The following is a 15,084-nucleotide window of genomic DNA, read 5'->3' as shown; positions in this document are numbered from 1 at the left end:
ACTGTGAGGTCTAGAAGAGCTTGAATAATGGTATTTTCATATTTTTGTCTCCAAGTACTGTGGTACATCTTAAAAAATAATCTTGAAATACATAACAGTCGTATACGCACACAAACAAGACTAAAATGGAGAAAACATTTTTTTTTTAAAGAAATTATTGAAAAGGGGGCAATTTTTCAGATTTATAGGTAGGAGATATATGCATTGAAAAAACTTTAACACCTTCCATAAAATAAATTGCAATACATTCATTTGCAGATCATTATATTCAGCCCTGAGGAGTTTCAAGAATTGTATCAAATCCATCCATTTTCTTTACCGCTTATTCCTCACAAGGGTCACAGTGGTGCTGGAGCCTATCCCCTTTGTCAGAAAAATATTAAATAAAATAACCTAGCGGCAAACAAGATAATTCAAGATAAATACATTTTAAAAAATTGTTTTTAAGTTTATTATGACAAACTAATCTTAATCTTCAATATGGATAGTAAATAAGTAAATAAAGCATACAGCAAAAGTTGGCACCTTTCTTTTCTTCTTGCAGTGAAATCTAAATGAGAATGTATTCATGTTGGACAATGATCTGCAAGGTTATAGGATTTATAGAAGTTTTGCAAATCACTGACTTCATTTGAGGAGCAACTTTCTAATTTTGAGGGGCAAGTTTTTTGCAGGTTAATCCCGGGGATCTGGAGCAAGGGTTTTATTAAACAATAAAAATGCACAATGTGCCCACCAACAGCACAGGACTATTTGGGGATGCTCTCTCCAACACTATCCAACACTAATAATCCCTCACCACCCAACCTCCAAGGAAGCGAAGTGTCCAACAAGACAACAACTAGTCATCCAAATCACACTTCCATGATCCATGGAGCATGCAGCAGATACATCGCCAAACACAAACACAGCACCCCCCCCCCCCATACTCACAGCTTGGCACCCGCAGATGCACCTATTCGCTGATTTTTTTATTTTTTTAAATATTTTGTTCTCACTTTTGCTGTGACCCTTTTACGCATATTTTATGTGTAGTAGTGTTTTTTGGGGGGAATCATTTTTTGGGTTAAAATATAATTTTGGCCAAGTACACACTCTCCCCCCAGGCACTTTCGGCCTTAATGGGTTCAAGCAGGCTGTCCATGCTCAGAAACCATACTGGAAATTACACCCATAATACACACAAAGGCTCATAGCTTGGGATAAGGTGGATGCAGTAATTAAAAAGGCTTTCATTTTTCTACAACACTGTCATAACCAAGTCAGGGTACTGGCCATTTGGTTATGGTTTCCAAGTAAAAATATTTTTTTTAGCTGGGGAACATAAACTAATCAATCTACAGCTATGCTACATCAAAAATTTGCAAATGTTCATGAACGTTGGCTGAGTCACGTGCTGACTGATTCAGTCTTGATTGATGACGCAGATCTTAAAGGCAGATGTTTGTATATAATTATAATAAAAGTGTTACAGAGCACCTGTTTTCTGCTGTAGTATTAATTATAATTTGATACACTGAAAGAGATAGGCATCATGGCAACATAAATGTGCCTATCCTGAACCTCATTGTACACACAAACCACTGTTAAAGCAAAGATGTACTTTAGTCATACTCACCTGCTCAACCACTGTCTCGACAACAGACCACAGCTCTGTGGCTGTCTGAAACTGCTGCTGTTCTACAGCTTCTTTCACTGCCTCTGCTGCACTGCTCACCTCATTCAAACCTTGATCATCTAGCAGTGACTGCAAAAAGATCACAGGTCAATGGAAATGCAAAACTAGCTTTAGAGGAAAAAAAAAGAATTACAAAATGTTAATTTTTATTACTTACAATAGCATAAAGATATGGTCCCCATGTCATAACAGAGTCTGTGGATGAAGCAAAACGATCATGAATGGTAACGTAAAAGTTGTAAACTGTATTAATAAATATGACATTATATAAGCCAATGTGTGGTTTATGACAAACACACAATGACTAGTTTATCATGTTATGTAGCAATTCTGTGGAACTGACACAATACACAAGTCCAAGATATAAAGCAGACTGATACCAACCCACTGGGGATATCCATGAGTCTCCAAGTGCCACACCAGCAAAGTTACATTTGAGTTCCCCTTGAGCTATTGCCTGGATTATTAAACAAAAACAAAAAAGAAATGCTCACAAACACAGTTTTAGCACGGTGTATTTAGTGAGTCAACTGGTCGGGCAGATTGACAAGATGCAAGTCAGTCGCCTTTAGAACAGGGAAGGGTTACAGTATTTTGTCAGTTCGATTCAGTGACTTATTTATGTATTGCTTGTTTATCTTTTTTAGATGACATTTGGCTGTTGGGGTTTGTTTACATTGCACACTTGAGATATGAAATATATTTTCAGATTTTTTTTAAGTTTAATAAGATTTTAATGTGATGAAGCGAAAAAGAAAAATGGACTCACCTTTCTAAGTTCAAGAGATATGGCAGCTGCCATTTTTCCTCCATATGATTCAGAAAATATATAGAAGGGTATACTCTGGAGAAAATAAAATAATTGTCACTTTTACTTAAATTAAATGACCATCAATAATGTTAGGAAAGGAAGCTTTGAAAATGATTATTATGTGGTATAATATACGGTACCTTCCTTCAAACTGGAGCCAAAAACTATCAAACAACCCTGATAGCCCTGAATACAGTATATTGTAGCAGTGGTGTGCCATCAGGGCCTTCAAGGCCTTCTCTGCTGGCTCGAACGCCATCAAATGCTACATTTACAACTTAGATGAAATGGTAATAATTTATTTTCAACAGTCTTTCATTTTGTTTATCGTGTAGGTCTTGGTCACGTGGCTTCCAATCTTTTGTGTGTGTTTTTTTTTTGTTGAATCAGATTTCAGCTTAGATGTGTTGCCATGCAAATATTATTTTCTCACTGCCTTTAGAATTTAAAATGCTGGCGCCGACACGCACACACACACACACACACACTGGAATTGATGATTCTTCTTTTAACCAATCAAATTTTAGATTCACCACACTGCAGTTTCATGAAGGCTCTGAGTGACGAATGAGTTTTTCCATCCTGTAATTGGTTCAGCTACGTTTAAGCCCTCTAATTGGTTGAGTTTAACTTATGCACCAAAGATTGATTTACAGCGCAGGACGACGTCGGACATGATTTTTTATTTTTTTTTATAATCACTTTCAAAGCACACTTTTTTTTCTATTCCAGCTGACTTTTAGCAAGAGGTGGGGTTAGTAATATCATCAAAACCAATGTTAGTACAATTGTATTTTGTTCATTAGAAAATTCAGCCATACCTGAAACTTTTCCATCTTAGCAAAGAAGTGTTTTAAGAGGGTCAACATGTCTGAAGCCACTGTGGCAACATTTGTAGCATAGCAATCTGGCTTGTCTGTGTAGCTAAACCCTGAGCCTACAGGATTGTCCACAAAAAGCACATTGGCTGCCTGTACCTGCAAGAACAAAACACATGCACATAGAGTACTTATATGGAATCATCAACAAAACAAATACAAATTACTAAACAATTGCAACTTCTTATCTTCTGAAACTGCTTGTTGCGTATTGCTGTAAAAATAATTCAAAACTTTAGGTGCAACCATCTTACCCAACTGCTTTTTCTGGGTTTTAGGTCAGTATCCAAAGGTCCAATCTCTTCAAAGTTGCCAAAGCCACTTCCTGAACCTCCCGGTCCACCCTAAACACACAGAGCTCATCTTTAAGTAACAAGATTAAAAGCATGTTAACATATTACATGGGCCACCATTATTATTGTCATCATTATGGCACAAAATTGGATGACAAAAGCCCTTTTCAATTTTGATGACGTGGGCAAAATTGATGGTACCCCTCTGTCAACCAAAAAGAAAAAGAAAAGAAAAAGAAAAAAAGAAAATCAACCAGTGAAAATCAGGCATTGTTTTTGAATTGTGGTTCAACGGAAATATTTTAAAGAACAAACTCATGAAACAGGCCAAGTGATCAGCGAAATGTGGAGCACCTGGGCCCGTTGCTTCACCTCGGCTATATATGCTGGCTTCCTCGTCATTCTTTGTTGCCGACGCCATAGCCACACGCGCTATTTATTTAGTTTTTGTTTCACACCATTCAACATGCACCACACCATTTACACACACGCACATCATGTACAATACTGATATTGCAGACATTACACACACCTTTGTTGGCTATTCTTTGATTTAGCATTTTTATTTGTAATAAATTATTTTTGATCAATTCGCAAAAGCGGTCTCCCCCATTTATTTGTCATGGCTTACGAGCCGGGTCATGACACTACTCTTGAAGCTCATCGAGGGAATGCTAAGAGTGTGCAAAAAAATCTCAGAGCAAAGAGTGACTATTTTGAAGAAACTGGAATATAAAACATGTTATCAAGTACTTCACCTTTTTTTAAGTGCATAACTCCACGTGTTCGTTCATAGTTTTGATGCCTTTGGTGAGAATCTACAATGTAAATAGTCGTGAAAAATAGAGAAAATGCATTGCATGAGAAGGCGTGTCCAAACTTATGGCCTGTACTGTACATAAGTATTTGAAAGCATTTGTAATAATGACTTTATGTTGTGGAAGAGTATATGTATTGTCAGGACAATAAAGTTTCTCCTCATTCTAAGCTTTGAGCCACCTGTATAATTCTCTAGAAACACAATATTAAAAATCCACAAATTCTGCCTTTCAATACAAGTAAATGTGTCATACCTGTAGCCACATGATTAGAGGAAATTCTTGATATTTTACAAACGGACTGTCTGCATAGTAAAGCCACCAGAACATGTGGGCCCCATCTCTAACTTCCACATAATCCCAGGTTTCTTTGCCTGCCAGTGGACTCAGAAGCCCTGCAAACAATAAAAAAAAAAGAAGAAGATGTTAACAATTGACATTTAAACTTCAATAGCTGTATTCATCAAAGGGGCACACCACCATTAGCAAACAACATTTCATAATAACCAGTGTTTTTTTATATTTAAAGCAATTTACATTGTCTTAATCTAAATTCACACACATTAATACACAAGGGCTGTCACGCTGTTTTTTTGGGTGGTAATCCCAAGAGCCAAAAAGAAGTCTGTGGGTTCGAGAATGTTTTTGATTTGGGCTCCAGTGCTCTGGAATGCCATAGCTACGGAAATCAGAGCAACTACCTAAGTAGAAATGTTTAAATCCTGCCTTAAAACCCTTTAAGCGCTAGCGTCCCCCAATTTGGGGCCTCACACTTTGAAGAAGAAATTGTGTGAAACAATGCACTAATCATGAAAGAATATGATGATACACATCAAATTAAACTGCAGAACAGGGGCTACAAGAATATATCGCCAACTAATTTAATTATCAAATATAGAAATCGGTATTGCGCCTCACAGTGAAATAACTCTGCTCTCCCGCTGTGCTAGCCCTACTTCATGCAAAACACACGTTTTTGTTTTTTTCCCCCCACATCTGTGCCGTGTGCCATCTTCATTTATTTTTACCAGTAACATATATTATACATATATATTTACACATCTGAACAAATCTCACAAGTGTTCTCTTTATTATGACAAGAAATAATTATTCAAATAGACCTTGTGGTTGCAGAGATTTCCTCTTTTTTATTTTGGGTATGTCATTTTCAAGCAAAAGCCTGAAAAATTGTTTAGGGTTTAAAGGCCTATGGCTTATTTTTATACTCTTGCATTTGGTTGAACTATGTTGGCCTGTTTGACTGCCCCTTCTCTCTTTTGCTCCCTCCGCCCGGCATGGAGAGGGAGTTAGAAATAGAAAGAATAGAAAGCACTTTATTGTCAGTACACAGTGTACAACGAGATTGGGGTAAACTACTTTTTAGTGCCATAAGTAGAACAACTATATAAAATAAAGATTAAAAACAAGGAATTAGTAGTATGTGCAATTTCAGGATTCACTATGTACAAGGTATTTATTGCACAGGCCAGTAAATGGATTTGAAAGTGGAGTTTCTTTCCAGGATGATAAATATGGGAATATAAACAGTACAGATAATTTACGAGGTAAAAAAAATTAATAATTGCACGGATTGACTATGTACGAGATATTGCACAGGCCGGTAAATACATTTGAAAGTGGAGTATATTTCCAGGATAATAAATATGGGAATATCCACAGTACAAATATTAAACAAGATAGAGAATATTGCACAGTTTTAAAAAGCAATGGCAGCGTTGAGATGTGTAAGTATTGCATAGGGTTACAGGTGAGAGATTAGTATGGTGATGGCTCTCGGGAAGAAGCTGTTCCTTAGTCTGTTTGTTTTTGCCTTGAGGCATCGGTAGCTCCTCCCAGCAGCTCCCGTACCAGGTGGAGATGCAGTACGTGAGCAGGCTCTCGATTGTTGAGCGATAGAGGGCCAGCAGCAGCTTTTTGTCCATGATGTTCCTCCTGAGGACTCTCAGGAAGTGTAGATGCTGCTGGGCCTTCTTTATGACCAGTGTTATGTGGTCTGTCCATGTGAGGTCCTTGGAAATCTGGGCTCCTAGGAATCTGAAGGTATGGACCTTCTCCACACACTCGCCATTGGTGTATAGGGGTGGTGGGTCAGATCTATTCCTCCTGAAGTCCACGATGATCCCTTTAGCCTTTGAGGTATTGAGCTCTAGGTTATTGTGGGAGCACCAGGTTGTTAGCTTGTAGACCTCTTCTCTGTAGGCTGCCTCGTCTCCTTTTGAGATTAGTCCGACCACTGTGGTGTCGTCAGCAAACTTTACGATGATGTTGTCGTGGGTCGGACTGCAGTCGTAGGTGTAGAGGCAGTACAAGAGGGGGCTCAGTACGCAGCCCTGGGGTGACCCGGTGCTCAGTGTGCGGGTGAAAGTTAGGTAGGGGCCAAGTCTGGGGTCTGTTGTTTAGGAAATCCTTTATCCAAGTGCATGTGAGAGGGGGGAGGCCCAGGCTGTTCAGTTTAGTGATCAGGATGTCTGGGATGATTGTGTTGAATGCTGAGCTGTAGTCCACAAAGAGCATCCTGGCGTTCTGCTGCTGTTCCAGGTGACTCAGCACAGCATACATGGCTATGGTGATGGCGTCCTCCGTGGATCTGTTTGCTTGGTATGCGAACTGGTGGGGGTCCAATGTGGCGGGGAGACAGTCCTTAATGTGCTTAAGGGCCAGTTTCTCAAAGCATTTCATGATGATAGGGGTGAGGGCAATGGGGCGGTAGTCCTTAGGGCTGGTTGCGGGTGACTTTTTGGGTATAGGAATAATGGTGGCAGATTTCAGGCAGGTGGGGATGGGTGCCTTGGTCAGGGAGAGATTAAAAATCCTGCAGAAGATGGGAGACAGCTGATGGGCACAGGCTCTAAGCACCTTCCTGGGGTTCACTGTGAAAAGCACACGCCTCACGTCATGTTCATTCACAGTGAGTGCTGGGGCAGATGATTGTAGTGGTGACTTAAAGCGGGCAAAGGAGCAGTTGAGCTCCTCTGCCAGTGACTCGCTCAGGTCCCCTGATGTGACATCACTGCCTCTGAAGTTGGTGATGTTTTGTAAGCCCTGCCATACCTCCCAGGGTCTGTTGCTGGTGAGGTGGGACTTAGGTGTCAATGACTAAATTGGATGCTGCTGTACTTAGGTGTCAATGACTAAATTGGACGCTGCTGTACGTAGGTGTCAATGACTAAATTGGATGCTGCTGTACTTAGGTGTCAATGACTAAATTGGATGCTGCTGTACGGATTTTGCACCAACTGCGCAGGACAAGATTTGAAGCAGGTCACCACCTCACTGCTATGGAGATATATGCTTTGACCAACCTGGACGATTTTGAAGTAGGACCCACTTCTTCAAAAGGTGTCTTCTACCATCGCTTTATCTTATTAAATGGACTCACACATAACATTGTATTGACAATTCCAAACAGCCGCGGGCATTTCTGATATTTCAGCAATGCAATGCAATGCAAATGCTTCCTTCCTTTATATGGTGAAAACAAACAGCATACTGTATTGCTTTTGCTTGTGACTAGGATACTAACCAGACAGATTGGTATAGTAGTCAAACAACATTTCATCACATTTTGAAATCAAAATAATCCTCACAAATCAAATTACAACAATCAAAAATCCAGTGCTTTACAATAAGCGGAGAGCTTCTTTTTCCCCAAGTTGACCACCATTTAGACTTTTTTTGTCAATACGAGCACCACATTTTGTGTAATTTGCTGTTCACTCGTCATCCATTGCAGCCCGGTCATCCTGAAAAGGGGATTTCTACATCTGTGGGCGGCCCCTTTTCAAGATTTCTTATTTTTTCCCCCAGATGTTTTTTAAAGCTTTTCCTTGCCCTCCTATGGGGTTAAGATCAGGGAATGTTGTTAATATTTGTCAACTGTGGGTGTGTGAAGCGCTTTGAGATTCATTTTTGATTGAGGGCTATAGACAGTAAACAAACTTGACTTGTGACTATGGAATAATTTTAGAATTATTCTGTTGATTATTCCCTCAATTAGTTGAATAAAAATATGTTTAGTTTTAAAGTTTATTGTAAAATTGTTGTTTTCTTCTACCAACTATTGCCGGATATTTTTTTTTTTCATTTAATGATTAAACAGGGTCCGACATTGTGTGGTTGTCCAATAGCTTACCAGAACCGGCACTGGCCCTGTATAGTCATAAGTACAGTACAGTAGAGTAAGTTTCAATTAGGGATGGACAAGTACCAATACCAGGCATCGGTATCGGGCCGTTTGTTACCTGGCCTTATTTCTAGGTATTGGTAGCCAATAGCATTGACCACTCTCTTATGGACGTTTTACAATCAGGAACTAGAAATTAAAAATAAAAATATATTGGGATATACTTGTATGTCTTTACAGGTATACAGTAGGTCCATATAAATCCAAATGATCTGTCATTGTTTTTCATAAAGTAGTATCGAACATGCCAGGATTAAATGTTTATTTCACATTTAGTATCATTCCTTATTATTAGTAGTAATATTAGTTAAGCCTTAAGAATTTTTTTATGTTACTTTTTTTGCATGTTACAGTATTATTATTTTTTTGCAGTATAAAATCGAACAATCTAACAAACATTTGACAATTTCTGGTCTTTAAATCTTGTTAAAGACATTTGTTATGGAAGGATTTAACCAAAGTGTGCAGTGTAGTAAAAAGATCAATGATGATTAATTAAAGTGGTCCCAGCCACGGTTAATGTAGAACTCTTGTAAGACAAAACCAAATAAACAACAATTAAGCAATATCCCTAAAACTACTAATAAACTACTTCTTGGATACTGATTAAAGTAAAGGGCTACTAGTTGAGGCTATTTCAGGTGCAGGCCGTCAAATACAGGCTTTCATGATACAGCTCTAAATTACGATTATCTGTAGTTTTGTAATAAATAATACCAGCTATTTTAATGTACTTGCAAATCCCTAAGTAATAAAATAAAGATCATTAAATACAAATTTTAATGCATATGAGAGTGTTAGAAGGTGAGCTGTAACTAAGATACCCTTGAGTTAAGTTAAAAATAAAATCAAGTTCATGTTCAGACTCTTAAAAAATATAAAAGTAGAATTGAAATAAAATGGTTTTATTCCAACTACAAAAGGTTGCATTTAATTACATGTCGATTTGGATGTGGAGGGCCCTGTTGACTGGGTTTGCCTTGGGACCCCAAAGGACTAGCTATGCCCCTCATTACACACCTTGTATGGATGAAACAAGCATTTGAAACTACAATTGACACTTTATGTATGTACATAACCGACTATAAATACAGTGAAGCAAAAAAGTACTTAATCAGCTACTGATTGCGCATTTGACTGGTATTTTGGCCCCCCCTCTAGAGCAGTGATGTTTCTGGTGCTATCACCAGGCAACATAGTCTTTCAACTATCTCCACAGATTTTCGATGGGGTTGAGATGTGGAGACTAGCTAGCAGGGGTGAAAGTGGCTAGAATTTCTTGCCAGACCTCCCTAAGGAAAACTGCTTTTGGCACAGTTATACCTACCTATAACACACAATAAAACACAACATGTCTTTCACACATATTAGACTACTGCATTGCACTGTAACATGATTGCAACAAGGTATACATGAGAAACTGAATTTCATTCTTTCAATGATGTGCAAAATAACAGTCAACAAAAACACCAGTAACCCCAACCTCCATCTCCTAATATGATTTTCCCTCATTCCCTCACATCTAAATGCACAACCTCAATTTTAACTACTATAGTACATAAATTAAGAACATAAGAGGCACATTAAAATAGAAGATAACATATACATTGACTTAAAACAATTAAATAATAATAAGGATATAACTAAGTAACATAAATCAACAAAAATAAGTCCAAATGACTGTTACCTTGTGCACATTGAAATGGAATATATTTTGAGGATAACGTAAACATTGACTATTTAAAATACATAAATAAAATTAATTAACAAAAATAAGTCTAAACACAACACACCATGGGGTAGTACCAGTAGTCTAGTGTATAATGGACTGCTGATATTGTGTACAATGTACAAAGGATTAATATGCATGTAACTACACATGGAATAAAGTGTTTAATATTGTTATTATCCTTGTTTTAATCAGTATTTAATTATGTGGGTCTGTTTTTACTGCCAGAAACATGAATATGCATTAGGCAGTTAAAACAACAGATGACCTAATTTCTGGATTTAGGATTTTTCCAGAAAATATCCCAAAATAGTACTATATGCAAAGCCTTATTTCATAGTAAAGGAGTTGGACAATCAAAGTTTGTATTGGCTCCAAATGTTGATGAAAGGCAACTGTTAATGGGGAAAAAAGTTAATTGCCATCATCTTGTGCCCACATGGCCAAACCGAGACCTGAAGTAGGGGGTCTGAAATTGTCATTTTGTCCTGTAGCCAAATTTGCAGCTCTCCTGTACCTTCAGCAAAGGCCTGAGTGCCTTGAAACTCTCGAAATACATAGGAGAGTTGCCAAATGTGATCATAAATCAGTTGAAACCCCACCAACACAAAACATTTCCAAAATATGGACCCCCAAAATGTCAACAAAATATAGTGTCAACTAAAAACATTTTTTAAAGGGTTAATATCTATGGGGGGGAGGGGGGTGGTTGTACAACTATGCATTTTGTAAGTGTTGATTCTGATAGACAGGGCCAGAATACATACATATAGTAATTTAAAGGTCTGTACCTACCTTAAGACAAAAAATACGGGCCTCCAAATATGGTCCAAAATTTAAGTGTGCCCACGGTGAGAGGCGCAGAGCAGGTGTGGGTATACTTATTGCCCCCCGGCTAGGCGCCTGTACGTTGGGGTTTACCCCAGTGAACTAGAGGGTAGCCTCCCTCCGCCTTCGGGTTGGGGGGGACGGGTCCTGACTGTTGTTTATGCACCGTACAGCAGCTCAGAGTACCCACCCTTTCTGGAGTCATTGGAGGGTGTGCTGGAGAGTGCTCCCCCTGGGGACTCCCTTGTTCTGCTGGGGGACTTCAACGCTCACGTATGCAATGACGGTGAGACCTGGAGGGGCGTGATTGGGAGGAACGGCCCCACCGGTCAGAACCCGACCGCTAGTTGTTATTGGACTTCTGTGCTCGTCACGGACTGTCCATAACGAACACCATATTTAAACACAAGGGTGTCCATATGTGTACATGGCACCAGGACACCCTAGGCCGCAGTTCGATGATTTACTTTGTAGTCGTGTAATCGGATTTGCGGCCGCATGTGTTGGACACTCGGGTGAAGAAAGGGGCGGAGCTGTCAACTGATCACCACCTGGTGGTGTGTTGGCTCCGATGGCGGGGTAAGATGCTGGTCCGACATAGCAGACCCAAACATATTGTGAGGGTTTGCTGGGAACGTCTGGCAGAATCCTGTCAAAAAGAGTTTCAACACACACCTCCGGCAGAACTTCTCCCTTGTCCCGAGGGAGGCGGGGGACATTGAGTCTCCATTGTTGAAGCGGCTGATCGGAGCTGTGGCCGTAAGGTGGTTGGTGCCTGTCGTGGCGGCAATCCTTGAACCCGCTGGTAGGGGATGCCGTCAAGCTGAAGAAGGAGTCCTATTGGGCCTTTTTGGCCTGTGGGACTGACAGGTACCGGCTGGCCAAGCGGAATGTGGCTTCGGCGGTCGCCGAGGCAAAAACTCAGACATGGGAGGAGTTCTATGAGGCCATGGAAAACGACTTCCGGACGGCTTTGAAGAAATTCTGGTCCATCATCCGGAGAGGAAAGCAGTGCACCATTAACACTGTGTATAGTGGAGATGGGGTGCTGCTGACCTCGACTCGGGACGTCGTAAATCGGTGGGGAGAATACTTCGAAGACCTCCTCAATTCCACCGACACGTCTTTCTTTGAAGAAGCAGGGTCTGGGGACTCTGAGGTGGGCTCCCCTATCTCTGGGGTTGAAGTCACTGAGGTGGTTGGATGAGATCCGCCGGGAGTTCCTAAAGGCTCTGGATGTTGTGAGGCTGTCGTGGTTGACACGCCTCTACAACATCGCATGGACATCGGGGACAGGGCCTCTGGATTGGCAGACCGAGGTGGTGGTCCTCCATTTTAAGAAGGGGGACCGGAGAGTGTGTTCCAACTATAGAGGGATCATACTCCTCAGCCTCCCTGGTAAGGTCTATTCAGGGGTACTGGTGAGGAGGGTCTGTCGGGAAGTCGAATCTCGGATTCAGGAGGAGCAGTGTGGTTTTCGTCCCAACCGTGGAACAGTGGACCAGCTCTACACCCTCGGCAGGATTCTTGAGGCTGCGTGGGAGTTCGCCCAACCAGTCCACATGTGCTTTGTGAACTTGGAGAAGGCGTTTGACCGTGTCCCTCGGGGAGTCCTGTGAGGGGAACTTCGGGAATACGGGGTACTGATCCCCCTGATACGGGCTGTTCGGTCCTTGTACGACCGATGTCAGAGTTTGGTCCGCATTGCCGGCAGTAAGTCGAATTCGTCTCCAGTGAGGGTTGGACTCCGCCAAGGTTGCCCTTTGTCACCGATTCTGTTCATAACTATAAACAGAATTCCTAGGTGCAGCCGAGGCGTTGAGGGGGTCCGGTTTGGTGGCCTCAACATTGCATCTCTGCTTTTTGCAGATGATGTGGTGCTGTTGGCTTCTTCAAGCCGTGATCTCCAACTCTTGCTGCAGCGGTTCGCAGCTGAGTGTGAAGCGGTTGGTATGAAAATCAGCACCTCCAAATCCGAGACCATGGTCCTTAGTCGGAAAAGGGTGTCCTCTTCCGGTCGGGGATGAGATCCTGCCCTAAGTGGTGGAATTCAAGTATCTTGGGGTCTTGTTCACGAGTGAGGGTAGGTTGGAGCAGGAGATCGACAGGTGGAACGGTGCAGCGTCTGCAGTGATGCGGACTCTGTATCAGTCCGTTGTGGTAAAGAAGGAGCTGAGCCAAAAGGCAAAGCTCTCGATTTACCGGTCGATCTATGTTCCTACCCTTACCCATGGTTACGAGCTGTGGGTCGTGACCGAAAGAACAAGATGGCCAAAATGAGTTTCCTCCGCAGGGTGTCCAGGGTGAGAAGCTCGGTCATCCGGGAGGGACTCAGTGTCGAGCCGCTACTCCTCCGCGTTGAGAGGAACCAGTTGAAGTGGCTCGGGCATCTGGTGCCTCCTGGACGCCTCCCTGGAGAGGTGTTCCAGGCATGTTCCACGGGCGGGAGGCCCCGGGGACGACCCAGGACACGCTAGAGAGACTATGTCTCTTGGCTGGCCTGAGAACGCCTTGGGATCCCGTCGGAGGGGCTTGTTGAAGTGGCTTGGGAGAGGGAATTCTGGGCTTCCCTGCTAAAGTTGCTGCCACCGTGACCCGACCCCGGATAAGCGGTAGATGATGGATGGATGGATGGATGGATGGATGGATTGATGGATTGATTTATGGATTTATGGATTTATGGATTTATTTAAGTGTGTAATTCCCTGATCCCAAAAGTGGACATGTCACCGAAACTTTGAAGGGCCATAACTGGAAATTTTTGAGCTAGAAGGTGCAAACTTAAGATTCTTTCTTTTGCTATCATGAGGCAGTAATGTAATAACATTCAAGCATATTTAAGAGGTGTCACTGGGGAGGTTCTGCCGATTTGTGTGAATTGACATGGAGCATGACCCATACCCTAGGAAGTAAGCGACGAGTACAGTATTTGAATGTCCAATTTTACAGACGTGGGTAATACTTTCGCCACCTTGCTCTTTCTAAGAGGGTTGACCTGATTGACTTCAAACCTGGGCTGTACCATCTCAACACTGTTTCATCTTAAGATATTTAAGATGAAAAGTTACCAAAAAGCGTTTTATATTGTTGCACGCTGTTGCCATGAAGATTCCCTGTTTGCCAAGAAAAAATGCTGTTTTTGAAGGTCTAAACATGGGGCATAAACTCATGAAACTTTGCACACACCCCTGTCATCATTTCAAAGGGGAAAGCTAGGGGAGAACTAGTACATTCGGTGAATGACTAAATACTATTTTGCCTCACTGTAACATAGGCACACTTCCAGACTCAGGATCCACTCTTAAACAAACATACAAAGATTAAACAACTACAGTTACACATTAAGAGGACAGGCATACCAGTGTTTCCATAATATGTTTGACTGGTAGCGATTTTTGCACTACATCCAATCTAAATTTTAAAAAAAACATTACTTTCACTTCAGCAAATTTCACTTCATGTTTTCACTTAAATAAATAATTTGGATTGTAAGATTGTATCCCCACCCCATTTCACAAACACACTAATTATTTGTTTGTTTATGATTATGATATCCAAATCAATAATATAGTTAATGTTTATGTGTTTGGGTTATCGGTTCGAGAAGTTCGCATATAATACGATAGACAGACAACATACCTTTGCTGGCGTTTAGGGCAACTAAAATCAAAACGGCCGCTGCTCTGCATTGACCCATTTTTGGTTAACTGCTTTGACGGGTTTCTCGTACAGTAATCATGTAAAATCACATGACAACACTCAGCGTCAGGTGACTTCTTCTTCTTCTTCTTCTTCTTCTACTTCTTCTTCTTCTTCTTCTTCTTCTTCTTCTTCTTCTTCTTCTT

At 41.1% G+C, this 15,084-nt stretch overlaps 1 protein-coding gene across 1 annotated transcript in view; it reads right to left on the bottom strand.

Moving 5' to 3' along the window:
• LOC147184711 (retinoid-inducible serine carboxypeptidase-like) overlaps window positions 1–15,028 on the bottom strand; it is a 17,058-nt gene extending 2,030 nt beyond the window's left edge. Inside the window, exons 1-8 of the mRNA XM_086083382.1 lie at window positions 14,879–15,028; window positions 4,734–4,873; window positions 3,622–3,711; window positions 3,311–3,466; window positions 2,448–2,522; window positions 2,063–2,135; window positions 1,836–1,873; window positions 1,619–1,747 (exon numbers count right to left, since the gene is read on the bottom strand). Of these exons, the coding sequence (XP_085939508.1) occupies window positions 1,619–1,747; window positions 1,836–1,873; window positions 2,063–2,135; window positions 2,448–2,522; window positions 3,311–3,466; window positions 3,622–3,711; window positions 4,734–4,873; window positions 14,879–14,936 (759 nt within the window). The 5' untranslated portion in view covers window positions 14,937–15,028. The remainder of the gene's footprint in view (window positions 1–1,618; window positions 1,748–1,835; window positions 1,874–2,062; window positions 2,136–2,447; window positions 2,523–3,310; window positions 3,467–3,621; window positions 3,712–4,733; window positions 4,874–14,878) is intronic.
• Between the last annotated feature and the right edge of the window lie 56 nt (window positions 15,029–15,084).

Source organism: Leptonotus elevatus, chromosome 1 (genome assembly GCF_054856555.1).
Source record: "Leptonotus elevatus isolate MCC_2025b chromosome 1, RoL_Lele_1.0, whole genome shotgun sequence".
In the NCBI taxonomy this organism is placed as follows: Eukaryota; Metazoa; Chordata; class Actinopteri; order Syngnathiformes; family Syngnathidae; genus Leptonotus; species Leptonotus elevatus.
The sequence above is the reverse complement of the archived record's forward strand: the minus strand, read 5'-3'. Positions and strand labels throughout refer to the sequence as shown.